This window comes from Nannobrachium achirus (assembly GCF_963921795.1).
Source record: "Nannobrachium achirus genome assembly, chromosome: 7".
NCBI lineage: Eukaryota > Metazoa > Chordata > Actinopteri > Myctophiformes > Myctophidae > Nannobrachium > Nannobrachium achirus.
Window position 1 is genome coordinate 41,547,190 of NC_137816.1, and position 15,862 is coordinate 41,563,051.

A 15,862-nucleotide genomic window follows, 5' to 3' on the forward strand; every position below is an offset into this window, starting at 1 on the left:
ATAATATAATTCTTAATAAAATGTATTGTTCAGTATATCTGACTGCTTGCAGTAATATGGAAAAGTGTGATGCATCGCAGTATCGAATCGAACCGTTACATGGCAAATCACAATCTTATTGAATCGGGCCAATGCACACCTCTATCCATTCATCCACCTCTATCATTTATCCAGAGCACTTGCACAAGTGCACGTTTTGGAGTAAATGCCATGAACAAGACGGTGAACAAAGAAATGCTTGCAGAACAGCAGCTCACGGCGGAGATCCATTTCACTGTGACACACATTTCTATTATGTTCTGACACAGAGATGTGATATTCTCTTATTCTCTTGCAGACAATCGTTGCCATTAACAAGGACCCAGAGGCTCCTATCTTCCAAGTGGCTGACTACGGTCTGGTGGCCGATCTGTTCAAGGTGAGCCACGTGTGAGAGGCAGAGAGCAACTTTATACTCACTTCAACTTCAAAGTTATTGTCTCATCACAGCTTTACAGGTGTAAAGAAGTGTGTGAAATTATTTTTCATACAAGCTCTATCATTTGTAGTTTTCAGGAAAGGTAAGATGAATAGAAATGTAAGGAAAGAACAAGAAAACGGGTCAGATTCAGCTACTGATATGAGTAGAGGGAAATATATACATGTAGGCCTACTACGAACAGGATAGATATGAAAGAGCAATTCATGAGGCAGTTAAATTAGCAGCTAATGAAAATATATTTTTTTATCAGATACTGAATTATATGAGGTTAAAAATAGCTGCAGATGTATCGGATGTATACTTGAGGATTAATAGTACAGTAACAGATATACAGTAGGCATATACAGAAAGTGAGACATTGTTTGGCAGCAGGTATCAGGCATGTCAATATAAACATAGGTGGCTGCGACTGCGAGCAAAGCGGCAACAGAGTACCCAGTGGTGTGTTCTAGACTTTTTTTGAGGGCATACTATAATCTATGATCCGTGGCTATTCGTGTGGCCAGGGCATATACGCCAGTGCATAATGCCTATCAAATACACTACTTTGAAAGGTTCACGAGAGCAGACGCTATTCATATATATTTTTTTTCGACAGCAGACGCCGTATATGTGCGTTATAGGTAGAACACAGCACTGAGAGTACCTCTATACTGTACAGTACAGGATAACCTGGCTGGCATGCCTATTTTTGGGCATGTAAGCAAAGATTGTGCTAAAATATTCCTATGAATAGCATATCTAAAGCTTGTAGACTGTCAGTTTTTGCTATTCGTCGAACGACAAAATATAAATCAGGGCTTAAGTGGTTAATGACATGTAGGACGCCTTGCCATCAATGAATAGGAATGAAAACAATGGTCATGTAATGTTAATGCACTTAAAGTGACTCCCTGCGAGCCCTTATTAAAACACTTCAATTATTGAGAGAAGCCTGTAATAATGGTCACTGTTAATTCGCGGTGCGTGACAGCCACCGTCTCCCACGTCACTGGAGAGTTCCCGAAAGCAATTTAGGCCCCGTCCCGCGTCTTCTGAAGGACCGCTCGGTGTCACTTCACCAAACTGGCTCTGCATGATATAGATCGACAAATTCAGTCCATATGAATGATTTAGGCCTCACCTGTCATTAGTAGTTTATCTGTGAGTTAAAAGGTTATATAGAATCGAGGTAATCTCTATTGTAGATGACATGGATTTTTATAAAAACTACTAATGAAAAGAAAAGAATACATTCACAAATATCTTAATTTGGTTCCCAACCCGTGGGTCGGGACCCCTAGGGGGGTCCCCAGATGATTAGCTTAATGTGAAACATTGTTTTCTCACTCAACAGTAAACACACTAACAAAGTTTAAGTGTATAGAGGGTATATGCACATTTCTAAAGTGACAATTTAAGGACTTTTTAAAACCTCTAAAATGACAAATTAAACATTGGCCAAATTGATCAAATATTAGAGACAGAAAGACAGAAATTAGAGACAGAAATTGTGAAAATAGACGATCGATCTGCAATTTTCACAATAGAACCATCTTATACAAAATGTATTGCCACAACTCTTAGTGCTCGTCAGGGTGGGGGGGTCCCCAGTTACAATATGATTATTTTGGGGGTCGCGGCCTGAAAAGGTTGAGGACCCCTGTCTTAATGTAAATGTAAGTATTGCTTATTGCCCTGTTTTTGGTGAAGCACCCTGGGCGCTTCAAACTGAAAATAGTTCTGTTTTGGAGAGGAGCGCCACTCATCAATGTTTGATCCTCCTGGCTGTGTCTGGCAACCCGGTCATTTACCACCTGGCGATTAATCTTTACCGTAACCATGATAAGTTACCATTGTTTCAGCTTGGCCATTAGTGCTAATGACGCAGATGACACATCATCTGATAGGTTTGAGCGTTGTGGGTGTCAACAAACACTCTTGTATGCTTAGTAAGAAGTTCTCTGGACAGGACAAAGTACTCTTCCTTTCTGTGAACACAGCTTCTTATGGAAGTGACAGGAAAATGGCTAACTTTCTGCAACAGGGTAAGCAACATGACACATATAGTTCATAGTTCCTTTTGAAGGCAGTATGCATGTTATGGATGCAATTAGTAGCAAACGTGTAGAATGCTGTACATCAGCGGTCTTCAACGTTTTCACGCCTTAGTTGAGAGAGAGATGAGCCAGGGACCCCCACAACCTGTTCATAGATTCCAATCATCTGTGTATTTTGGATTCATGCCAATTTGTGTTTTCAGATATTCAACCACTTGAACCTCATTGCCTAATAAACTTGACCTTTTACTCTCTTTGTCAAAAATAGCCAATCTCTTTTTCTCACGAGAGAGCTTGTAGATCTTCTATTTTTGGCTAAAGTTATCAGAATATGGACGCTAGGGTTAATATAAAAAATTGAGTTTCTATCACACAGAGATTTGAAGGACCCCCTGTAGTAACTCTGAGGATCCCCTAGGGGTCTCATACCCCCTGTTGAAGACCCCTGCTGTACATACACTATTATGTTTGGATGACTTTTTTAATAATCACTCCACGAGCACTGTGCCACAGAGCAAACGCGGAGGCGAAGCTTAACAGCTGCTCAACACGGAGTGGCTGGTGTTAGATTCCACGTTGATTTAGTTTTTGTCTCTTCATTTACATGCTTTGTTGAGCTGGGGAGCGTTAGGCTTCAGTTGGGACATGAATACAGAGAGGTGGCAGGGACAGATCAGTGTGCCAGCCAGCGTTTGGCGAACACTCCTTCCATCAAAAGGTCTCCGTTCATTAGTGTGTAGTGTAATCCTAGCAGCGCGGTCCATTTGTTTGACTGTGGCTCATGAATGATTGATCTTGTCCATGGCGTGCACTGGTCTTTTAGTAAACTCCACTGAAGTGATGTCTGTAATAGTAATAGGTAGCAGGTTGCAGATCTGTGGTGCGCTGGTTATCACTTTACCCCGTCTCACATAACTGCATTACAATCCAATCAATGTTAACTGCTCACTATATGGAAAAGACGGGTTGGAGCTTTTTTCTTTTTTCTTCACAAAATGAAAACATCATCATTTTAGGAATGCCAGCTATCAATAATTTTCTCGTGATCGATTACTTCTTGATTAATACTATGAAACATGCTTGATCACATGACTAAAATATGGACTAAAATATGGACATATGATTGGTGGTGACAGGCGAGTTTGTATGGTCGGTGGACTACCGCACATGTATGGAGTCAAACACACGTTTTCCTCCGTCAGCACTGATGTCAATTTAGCAGATGCTCTTAATCAGAGTGACTTACAATAAGCAAGGTAATCACATACATTAATGCAGAGAGACAGTGTGAGAGACTCAGTAAACTAGGATCACATGTAAACCAAGAACCTAGCTTCAGTCTAATCAATATACCAGGGGTTCTCAAACCTTTTTAGGCTGTGAGCCCCAAAATAAACATATTTGAACTGGGGACCCCCACCCTGACAAGCACTTGGAATTGTAGGTATTACATTTAATGTGACTCGGTTCCACAGATAAATGTTGTGATAATAGCAGATCTACATGCTCACAACGCCTCGCAATGTGAGGCGTTGTGAGCATGTAGATCGGCTATTTTCACAATGACCGCCTCTTGCTTAGTTAATATTTGACAGTTTGTCCAGTTTGGTATTAAAACAGTCTTGAAAGTCCTTAAATTGTCACTTTATAAATGTGCAGATACCATGTATACACTTATACTGTGTGTTTACCATTGAGTGAGAAACAACATTACATTAAGCTAATCATCAGGGGACCCCACTAAATAATTTGGGGACCCCACTTGGGGTCCCGACCCCAAGTTTGAGAAACCACTGCTATCAAAATAATAATCTGTAATTGAAACGGTAGGATACCAGGTAATCAACGAACCCAGCATCAAAATGTTAACATTGTCAAGAAAACGTTGTGAAGAAAAACGCGCCTAAGTAACAAAAATCGCACCTGTCAAAAACATGTCAGACTCCATCAGCACTGATGACAGACACAACATAAAACTATCGATTATTTCGACTTTTTTTTGTTGCACCTCTATTTTATTTTATACTTATATTTAAAAAAATCTTTAAAGGAAAACATGCGTTATTTTATTTTTGTCTATGTTCTCAATTTTAGGCTGTTCCAGAGATGACTAAGGCTTTGAAGAAGTGACCACTTGAAAATCAAGTTGAAACACTTTGCTGATACAACAATTACTTACAGCAATATCTGCAAGATATCTATCTACAGTATGTGAATGAGAATCCTGCCTTAACAAAAATGTACAATAACTACTTACAGTAATACTGTACCTACAAGATATCTATGTCAATGAGAATCCTGCCTTACTTGTAGTTGACAAGTCCAATCAATGCCTTTGAAATAGGTGTTTTTTCTGTCTTAAGATGTACTATATATTTGGGTTTTGTAATTATAATAAATATTAATATGCATGGAATGATTTTGCCATTTGTCTTGTTAATCAAGAAATATAAAATAAAACCCCTGGTCCCCGTTGGGTGCTTGTAAATATGGTCACCCTACTTTTGAAGGTTGCCGATATCCTCGTCTCTCCTTTTCTTCTGTCCCGTTCCCTGTAACTTCTCTACTATTATCTATTGTTATCTTTTTCTTTTTTCTTCTTCGCATGTAATATCTTCTGTTGCTGTTGGTAGCCATGTTATTTCTTCTGTTGCTGTTGGTAGTCATGGCCGCCAGTTCCCACCTGATGTCATGTGGGAGTTCTGACCGCTGCAGACCGTACTGTATAACTGCAAGCTTGCATAACGCCTTCAAACTAGGACTTAGGTCTAAGACGTACAGATCATCTGTGTTCCCCCCAAAGAGGATGATACGATCTCCCACCATGCAACAGCACATCCGATACATCCATGAGCACGGCCCTTCCCCCTTGGGCTCAACGTTCTTCCAGGAGAAGGTCTCTGGATTGAATTTCCACAGGTCGTTGAAGATCTCGTGCAGATGACAATTCTGGCCACCGAATATGTACAGCTCTCCGTTGTGGGCAAAGGCTGAGTGACACTCGCGTCCTTCTGGGAGAATCTGTGCAGAAGGCGTGCTCAGCCAGCTGTTGGTCTCTGTGTCAAACACTCTGATGTTGCAGTAGATGTTGCTCGCTTGGCCTCCAAACACAAACACCTTTGTCCCGATGATGGTGGTAGAGTGACATTCCGAAACAGGCGACGGTGTTCCCCTGGTGTTAATTAAAGACCAGACCATTGTCGTGGTGTCCAACTTGTAGATGTTGTTAGTATATCCAGTCCGCTCATTGAATCCTCCAAAGATATACATGACCCTCCCCGAGACGCAAGCAGAGTGGTTGCGCCTCGTCTCGGGAACAGTCCCGGAGATCCTGGGCTTGAACCACCCGTGTGTGTCGAGGTCGAAAGCGTAAAGCACGTTGCAGTACTCCTCCACCTCGCTGTCCACGATCCCGCCCCAGATGTAGATGATGTCCTCCGTCAGTGCAGCCGTGTGACCGTAGCGCATAGAGGGAACGTCCAGGGGGAGTTCTCCTCCTCTGCTTCCGGTGGTCAGTGTACACGGTGGATGAGAGCGCCCCCTGGACGTCCCTCGGCTCGTCACTGGGGGCAGTTTGGTCCATCTCAGGGATACGCCGTTGAAGACGTGAACGTGGATGTGTCCTCTGTCATAGCGATACGTCTTCATCGTACAGAAACCCCCGAAGGAGAAGACCTTGTGGCCAACTGTCACTGCAGCGTGACACGCTCGCTTTGGCCCTCCTTTAAGATGCACCATCCACTTCAACATTTGACACGCGTAATGTGGACCAAACGTATGACTAAAATGGAATCTCCGCGTCTTGCTCCGTGGAAGAATGGAGTCGGGTTGTCCAAGGCCTTTGTCTTGGCGGTACAGGGGCCCTATCAAGCAAGTGTGACAAACCAGGGACAAAATGGAGAATTTATCCACAGCGACTTACAAGTCTGCAGACAGAAAATGCAGAATTAGACAGGAAGGGCATCCTCATCTTGCTCCGGAAGTAATGGAGTACCGTTGCCCGTGCCAACACTTATATCGGTACAGCGCCAAACCGCCAAGTTGGGTTGGCCAATCAGGGATGCCGATGCCAGTAGATATCCCTAATATGGGAAATTGATCGCCGTAGCAACCCGAGCCCCAAGCAGCCTTTCTGCTAGCCTCGGGATCCAGGCATTTCAAGAAGAGAAGCCTGGGTAAAGCCGCCAGTAACTGTGGTTCAGCCAATCAGGCCAGTGTGTGTGTGTATATTACAGCCCCCCCCCCCTCGCAGCGCGAGGCGTTGTGAGCTTGTAGATCAGCTATTTTTGGCTAAAGTTCTCTGAATATGGACGCTAGGGTTCAAGTGGTTAATATAAAAAAGGATAAAAAAAAAGTTTCTATCACTCAAACATTTGGAGGACCCCCTGTTGAAGACCCCTGATCTGATCTAAACTGAACTGAACTGAAAACTGAGCAAGGTAAGAGGAGAAGAGGAAGGACAAATAGGAGGTTTATGGATGCATAGCCGCATATAGAACCTCACCCTCCGCTGCATACTGTTGTGCTCCGAGATGAGGTATCCCCGGGCTGGGGTAGAATGCCTCCACGGTGAGGTAGAAAACACTTTTCCCGAAATTGTATCCAAAAAGTAAAGGTAGTTCCACGCTCCCAGACTATGGTTTACCATCCCACGGTACATAAAACATGCACTATGGCGTTGGGAAAACGTTTTAAAACGCTTATTTAGTTTCATTAAATTCGGAAAAGCCCCCGGCGGCAGGTGCCAGTACTGCATCCTTCGCATGGTAGCAGAATAAGGAGCAGTACTGGCAACTGCCGCCGGGGGAGTTCCGGTTGAATGGGAAAACATTACAAAACTAGAGATTTAAGCGGTTGTTTCATGTGTTTTCTACCTCACCGTGGAGGCATTCTACCCCAGCCCGGGGATACCCCGGTAGGACCTCATCTCGGAGCACAACAGTATGCAGCGGAGGGTGAGGTTCTATATGGGCCTAATGGATGCAGTGATTCACAGAAGAAGAGGAAGAACAGAAAACGTAACCAGATTAGCCGAAAGATGAAGAAGCAAACATTTCTAAAGATGATCTAAGCCTGCATGGCCTGCATTCACATGACCGAGGAGAGTTGGGTCACGTGACAAAGGTTTCCAATATAGAATGTTCTGCTTCCTAGTTGAAAGCACCAACTGTTGAATATCATTATCTTAATTTTTATTTTGAATATTATTTTTATATAAATAATTCTGAGAACATTCCGAGAGTGTGCAAGGATCAGTGTCATTTCAACTGAGCATCTCCACTTAGCTGAAAGCCAATATTGTGCGCTGAAAATAGCAGAACGACAAGCTCACAACAGAATTTTGTGTAAACTAAGCATAAGTCAGTGTGAGTCTTTAGTTTCTAGCTCGAAAAACAAAACAAATCTAGTTCCCCATAGGGATTTGATTGGAAGGAAATCTTCTGTCATCATTTTCCTTTTGTATTGATTGCTTGCTTGGAGCCTTAATTGCTGTTTAACAATTACACTTGTAAACATTTAACAAGCAACAAAATGGTACAGTAGTCTACTATCTTATCAATTAATTATATGAAACTTAATTATCCTTACAATTTACTATGACATGACCAATTAGTCGTTGTGACAGGTCTTTCAATGTTAATTACCCTAAATAATTTAAATGTCTCGTGATATGCAAATAGGAATAATATAAATTTAATTTCTGATGACAGTAGTCTAGTATGGGATTTTTGTAAGATTAGATTTTATTTGATTGTTGTGTACTTGTCTTCACTTCTATCCAACGGTTTACTTAATCTTTCAATCATTTAAAATAATGTTATTTTTTTCTCTTTTTTTCTTTCTTTTTCAAATGACAGCACCTACATTTGGCAACTCGTTCCTCCCTATTAAGTGTAAACATTAAAGTGCAAAGGATTGGCTTGCCATTCAGACTGTACTGTACTGTACTTCTTTAAAGGTTCATGCTACACAAGCACTCCAGTCTTGTCAATCTACCCACAAACATAACTGTCGCAATAATGTCAGGAGAAAAGAATACTGTGAAATAAATCTGTGGTTTCATCCCAAACATTCATAATTTAGTGCTAGAAAGGTAAAGGTGTGAACTTGGCTGTTGTTTGCACCAAGGTTATTATAGTTCACTGAACTAAAAGTAGTAGTAGAATAAAAACACTTTAAGAAAGAATAAATACAAATAAAAAAAACTAGTATTTGCAACAAAACATAACTATACTGTATTGTGTGTTTACAAAACAAACTAAAATCTGAGAATTCATTTAGTCTGTATTCAGTCAATTTATTTAAAAAAAGCAAACATTTTCAAAAATTGTGAAAATCTACAAGCTCACATCACGTTGCAAAACATGACCAATTTGGGATATTTTATATATTGATAACTATACTAACCTTGGTTGACACAGCTCTACCAGTCAAATGTACAGTATACCCTGTGCGTTTTGGATAGAGATCTGTACAATGTGCGTAAAAAGTTGTTCATACAAGTCAGAAAGACAAACAGAATAGAAGCCACTTCCACGCACTGTTTGGTGCTCTAAACCAGTGGTTCTCAACCTGTGGGTCCCCAAATTATTTTGGGGGGTCCCCAGATGATTAACTTAATGTGCAACATTGTTTTCTCACAAAACAGTAAACAAACCAACATAGAGTATAAGTGTATAGAGGGCATCTGCACATTTCTACAGTGACAATTTAAGGACTCGCAGCGTTGCGAGGCGTTGTGAGCATGTAGATCGGCTATTTTCACAATAGAACCATTTTATACAAAATGTAATGCCTCAACTCATAGTGCTTAGGGTCCCCAGTTAAAATATGGTTATTGTGGGGGTCGCGGCCGAAAAGATTGAGAACCACTGCTCTAAACATCAGAAAGCCATCACAGAGTATTAGTTGGAATACTAGAGAAGTTCAGGCTTGAGTTTGTGAATAATGGCCCCTTGCTGGTTTCGTTTCACTTTAGGTTAAGTATTTAACTCATAATAGGAATTCCTGATGAGAAGACGTTAGCGCCATCACTCCAGTCCCCGTGGAAGTTGCTGTCCATGTTGTGCTATAATTCTAGTATTTTTGTTTACTTGGATGCCTCAAGGTAGAAAGTGTAAAAGCAGATACTGTCATCTTCTGGAAACCACTTCTGAGAGAGACATCAAAAAAGTCTTCTGCTTAATTTAAATTTATACTGCAGGAATCGAAATTGGTTTGATGGGATGTGCATGTTTGTTTTCCATTTTAGTTTTGTGTTAAAAAAAGATTCTGTGTGCAAAGGCCTTTGGTTGACAAGAAGTGGACTTCATTAGGGATGGGACGATATGAAACTATCATATCATATTGACAAAAGAAATCTTTACAATATTATCGCGATAATCAATATCCATTATCCTGGGCGAAACATTTGCCAAAAAATAGCATATCTACAAGCTCACAACGCGCCGCGACGCGTTGTGAGCTTGTAGATCGGCAATTTTTTGGCAAAGACATTTGATAGAGTGAAAAAAGACTGTATCAAGTACATACGTATATTATAAGTACCTTTTACCAATTATAGAGGGTTTAAGTGGTACCGGACATGCAGTTCAGCAAATAAAAGGTGAATTGATCCCAGTGGATGACGGAGGACAATATCACGATAAATAAAATCTCCGCGATACGATTATCGTGAGTGTTTTTTATCACGATATACGATAATATCGCTTATCGTCCCATCCCTACTCTTCATACCAGCTCTGGATACACTGGCTATACAGTGTTTTCCTTAAAGGATCACGTCACCCATTTTGAACCTTATCTTCATTTAATTGGTCCTCACTAATGCTAATTATATCTGTCTACTCAGTACTCACACTCTGTCTCAGGCTGTGAACAGTTTAGAAACCTGCTGATGATTTATTTTCCATGAAGAGAGATAGTGCGGGCCTTAAGGGGAGCAAATGCTCATTTCGTGCAAATCCGTCTAAAAGCGCCACATATTGCACAGATGTAGCCCATCTTCCTTAGGCTAAAAATGGCCTAACAAAACGATGGTTTATTGATGAGTCATCACTTTTCACAATATTGTGGGACCATTTTTAGCCCAAGGAATGTTTTTTGTGCAAAACAAATGCTTGCAATGGATTCAGAATCATGACAAACCCCTAGTTAGACCCCTCACATCCTACTTAAAGCAAAACATTTTCTGTGTATTTTCCTATGTATAGAACGTTGATGGGAGCCCAACTTGACTTGGCCGCTCTGGCGACCCCGAAGTTTGCAAACTCGGGCGCCCTAGCTAAATCATTAGAGCAAGCACTGGGCTACATCTGTGCAAAATTTGGCGCTTTTAGACTGATTGGCACGAAATGAGCATTTGCTCCCCTTAAGGCCCCCGCACTAAGAGGCTGTATTCCCTCTCTCTCGCTGGATGTTTAGCTTCTATTAGCCTCCTCGATGATGCCATTTGTAGGCAGGTTTCTGAACTGTCAAAACCATAACCAACCAATAATACACAGAGCAAGTAGCCTGAAATTGTGCCATCTTATAATATCTTAAAATATCAGGACCAATCAACGAAGATACGGTAAGAATCTACAGTATCTTCTTAAAGGGGCACTTAACATACAATGAAAAATATCAGATCCAAGCCAAACAGGCGTACAATATAAATCATCATGTGTTTTCCTGCATCTGTGTTAAATCCAAAACCTACACATGTGGCAGGCGTATCGGCTCAGTGGCACCGCCCAGGAGGTGGGTGAGAGATTTAGTCTGCAGCAGTGCACAGCCCCCCCCCCCCCCCCCCCCCCCTCCCCAAAGTAAAGAAAAAGTAGAGGCGTTGTGTGCTTGTAGATCGGCTGTTTTCACTAGTTTAAATCATTTTTAAAATGAAAAAATGCAAAATGAACGGTTTTGGACATACAAGGTTTTCAACCGACAACGACGTTATATTTACTGTAGAATAATGGCATCCGGGTATTCCGTCAATGGCGGTCGGGATTACGATTACGTCACACTTCACCCCGCCCACCTTCTGTGCAATGCATGATGGGACGCTGGAAAACTTGTGGATACACATAATCTTTGCGATTATGGGTCAATATAAATATCATTGGGTCAATGGATCAATATAGTAAATATCCCATTTTGTTTCCTACAAAAATGAATTACTATTTCAAAAAATTCAAACAAGATTTCTCAGTACTTAAAGGGATAGTTCACCCCCAAAATGACTTTTTTTGGAGACTTGAATTCATGTTTATATATGTTTTTGTTTTGTCGCATTCCTAAGCCAATAATTTAAGGAGACTCTGCGTCTCCATAGGGAACCACTGCTGGTCATCAAATTATTGTCTGAAGAATGCGACAATTTTCTTTTTTTAAGTAATTTTACGGTGAACTACTAGTGAAAAAATCGGCTATTTTCAATTTTTTTGGAATAGGGCATAAGTGGTTAATTCATAATGTATTTGTGTGCGTTTGGGTCCCGCGTGGGAGACGTCACCAAACGTATCTTTTGAGTCTGGAGCTGAAAGCTTTGGGAATGGGAACCCCTGCTGCTTCCGCCGCCGTAGTTCAAGGTCAGTTCCCGCGTGGAGCTTCCCGTGCAGTCTGTTGTGGACGAAACCAGCGTGTGGGTGCTCACACTGAGCGTGCTCGCGCTGCGGGGGCGGGCCGTCAGGCTGCCACTGGAGCGCCATACGCCACTGGAGGCGTCACTCACGCCGCCGCTGCCCACCCGCGCCTCCACCACCAGGAGAGGGTTTGATGGTTGAGCGGGGTTTTGCCGTGTGGGGAGGTGGACGTCGATGGCTGCCGTGGTGATCACCCTGGGTCCTGCTGCCGCAGACGCCCCCGTGTCTGGAAGGCAAGGGGACAATGAGGGAATACTCGTCCATGGCAGTAAAAAAATAAGTGTTAAATAGCTCTATATCTGCCTTAGAGGGAGATCTCCATCTTATCTTTTTTGGTAGTTCAGTGCCAGGTATTTTGGTGTTTTTACCTGTTTTTGGAGGACGATCGCGCACGTGCACACTGCCGTGCGCGGTCTCCGATTACTTGCGGTGATTTCTACACCCTTACTGTGTGTGAGCTTGCAGTGGTTTCGCTTCCTTGTTAAATGTACTTCGACCGCTGTGACGAAAGCACAAATTCTTGCGGGTGGGGCCATTTTCGCCTCTCGAAACCTAGGGGCTGAGCTAGAGCGCATTTCTTCTGCAGTTAAATGGGACTGGATGGGGAACGGATGTTTTGTTTCCGTGTTATTTCGTCTCCTAGCAACTATTAGCAGTCGAGCTTCGATCGAGCATTAGACAGCGACGAGCTTAATACGCTGATTTAAAAAACGCTAAGACAGAGATCTTCTTAGGCAGAACTTATTTACCAAAATCATAAACCCCTGGCAGTAAAAGTGACAGGGCTCTCCCAGCTCTTAAATAAACAGAAAATGCATTTTCGGGACGGGATACCATTTTATCCAATTTAGGAGAGAGACACTGAAGCTGATTTGAGTCTGAGTTTGTTTAGCCTGTTGCTACAGACACTCTATTCTGTAGCAATGTTTACTATCTTACAACAAGAAAATCACTTACAATTTCTTTTATAAGGTAGCCTATATAGGTTCATATGGGTGTCACTGATTCATACTGAATGGCCCTCTAAATGGTGCATTTACTGCATAACTTTCACGTTATTAAAGGAGTAGTTCACCCCCAAAATGACTTTTTTTCTATTGATTAGTCACGCCATGGAGAGTAGAGTTCAGTAATATTTTTAGTTTTTTGTCGCATTCCTAAGACAAAAATGTGATAACAATAAATGTACCCCCATTCGTTCCGGATGGGGACCCGTTTCGAAATGGGTCCCCATCCGGAATCAATGGGGGTAAATTTACTCGAATCAAATGTTTGTCTTAGGAATGTGACAAAAAACTAAAAATATTACTGAACTCTACTCTCCATGGCATGAGTAATCAATATAAAAAAGTCATTTTGGGGGTGAACTACTCCTTTAAGTAAATTCATACATTCACACACACAAAGTAAGGCATCAACCTGCTTATGAGGAGCAGAGAGGGGTTCAATGTCTTGCTCAAGGGCACTTCCGACACTAAGCCACGCCTCCAGGAGGAACCTTACGATTCCTAGACGGCCGCTCTACCCAGGGGCGTCACACCAAATTCTGGGCCCTGGGTACAAGTATTCACTGCGGGCCCCCCATGAATGTTAACTATTGAAAAATAGCAGATATACAAGCTCACAGCGCGGCACCGAGTGCCGCGCTGCGAGCTTGCATATCTGCTATTTTTGAAAAATCGTGAAAATGTGTGCAAGAAACCTATGTCAAGGACCCCCAAGATGATATGTATTTGGCCACGGACCCCGATCTCAAAATATTTCGTTCCAGGGACCCCCCAGAAGCAAGATTTGAGTTAGAAATGTTCGCTTAAAAAATACATATATTCAAAGATTTTCACACATTTTCACAACTTTTCAAAAATAGCAGATCTACAAGCTCGCAGCGCGGCACCGTGAGCTTGTATATCTGCTATTTTTCAATAGATAACGTTATTAGGGCCCCTCCACCTTGGGCCCCAGTAACTCAGTCCCACTTTCCTACCCCTTGTGACGCCCCTGGCTCTACCTCCTGAGTCCTTGCGGGCCCCCAGCCCACATGTTGACCACCACGTCAGTAGATCGTCACTTACCACTGCTGGCTTCACAGTAGTACTGACTGATGTAGTTGTTCATGTCGTCACGTCCCACTGCATCTGAGTACAAATGGACAGGAGCATTTCACTTCATGTTCTAATCTAATACAGTACATCCATAAGGTGATTACTTTATGACCACAACTAACACTATGGACATTTTCACCATATAAAATAAACAACAATTTACAATTTAGACATTAAACAGATGCTCTTAATTCAGAGTGACTTAGAGTAAGCAGCACATTGTCAAGAACATTGGCTATTTCTAGTTTGTCAAGCTGTGGATATTTAGAACAAAATAATATATTTCTTTTTTTTTAAGATTTGATAGGATAGTAGACTGACAGGAAATGGGGAGAGAGATGGGGAATGACATGTGGCAAAGGTCGTCCGGATCGGGAATCGAACCGGCGACGCCAGCAGGCATCATAGCCTAGTATGTGGTATGCGCCTGGCTCACTAGCGGGCGCCCCCAAAATAATATATTTCTAATACTCAATAACAATATCATGTCCTATTTCGGTTTATCTACCCAGAAATACATCTTTGGTTATCAATGCTGATTATTAGTAGTGTTAAGAGGTCTAATGCCTAATGGTCTATGTCTGTTGAGCGTCAGGACAAGTTGATTACATCTAGAAATAATGCTAATACAATCTATTGTTATTTTAAAGTTTAAAGTAAATAATAAAGCAAAAAGATGCATGAGAACACTTTCATTCACTTCAAGTGGATTTATTTATTTATTATTATTATTATTATTTTCTGGTTAAACCATTTGACATTTTCGGGCGCATTCTGTAATTTTCATTCAAATGAAGCAAATGTCTTTTCAGATGATATGAAACCAACATGACTAAAATGTATATTTAAAAATGCCTTTAAAATGTGTCATCTTGCCAACCCTATTTTGTCACTGACCCTTTTACAGCATCATAGCAACTCTCCATTTCATGATTATTCTGTCAGGATTTTTTTTTTCTTTGGTTTTTGCGTATTATAGCTATAGGTGGGCCCTTTATCGTGTTTAGCAAATAAATTGGTCCTTTTGGGGGTGAACTACCCCTTTATGCAAAATGTTATACTGTAAAAAAAAGTAAGCTCACAACGAGCCACAAAACACATTGTGAGCACGTGGATTGACTAATTTTCTTAAAAAAAATAGAAAAAAACATCCGAAAATGTTTTATTATCGTCACCATACAATATTGTGGTCACAACATCAATATGGAGGTATTTGGTTGTGTCTGTATCCTCCAGCCCTACAGGAGGGGGGAGGCTGGTGGTATATGTAGACACTGAGACAGAGAGATGGTGAATGAGGACGACTCTTTGTTCAGACACACATCAGGCCTCCCAGTCAGTGGCGTCAGTTCAGAAAAAGCTAAGGTATGGCAAAAGACACCAGTCATGTTGCCATACCTTAGGCAACAGGCATGATACATTTTATTACATTTTATTTATTCTCCCCCCATTGCTACGGTTTCTTGGGCTGGATATGGCAGCCTGGAATGGTTGTTCAAGTGCAGCTAAACTTGGAATGTTAGTAAACGTGCCACAATTAACAATAATGCATTGCACCTGTGCAGCTGACCTACGGAACCTGGGAATATACCATCTTGTCAAGATGGGGAGAATAAA

The 15,862-nt window shown here is 41.6% G+C and overlaps 3 protein-coding genes across 3 annotated transcripts in view; 1 reads left to right on the forward strand and 2 right to left on the reverse strand.

Annotated features, from left to right (window-relative positions):
• The window catches only part of LOC308288987 (electron transfer flavoprotein subunit alpha, mitochondrial-like), a 36,727-nt gene extending 31,719 nt beyond the window's left edge, over positions 1-5,008 (forward strand). The window contains exons 11-12 of the mRNA XM_080730475.1: positions 338-418; positions 4,615-5,008. Coding sequence (XP_080586601.1) covers positions 338-418; positions 4,615-4,650 — 117 coding nt within the window. The 3' untranslated portion in view covers positions 4,651-5,008. The remainder of the gene's footprint in view (positions 1-337; positions 419-4,614) is intronic.
• A 5-nt stretch (positions 5,009-5,013) lies between these two features.
• LOC308288986 (kelch domain-containing protein 3-like) lies at positions 5,014-7,346 on the reverse strand (the record flags this gene model as incomplete). The annotated part of the gene is made up of 1 exon (XM_080730474.1): positions 5,014-7,346. Exon 1 carries the CDS (start codon positions 6,268-6,270, stop codon positions 5,014-5,016), a length of 1,257 nt encoding a protein of 418 aa, XP_080586600.1. The 5' UTR covers positions 6,271-7,346.
• A 3,871-nt stretch (positions 7,347-11,217) lies between these two features.
• The window catches only part of LOC308288767 (transmembrane protein 266-like), a gene marked incomplete at both ends in the record, with an annotated part of 90,946 nt that continues 86,301 nt past the window's right edge, over positions 11,218-15,862 (reverse strand). Inside the window, 3 exons of the mRNA XM_080730237.1 lie at positions 11,218-11,301; positions 12,014-12,369; positions 14,216-14,278. Of these exons, the coding sequence (XP_080586363.1) occupies positions 11,218-11,301; positions 12,014-12,369; positions 14,216-14,278 (503 nt within the window). The remainder of the gene's footprint in view (positions 11,302-12,013; positions 12,370-14,215; positions 14,279-15,862) is intronic.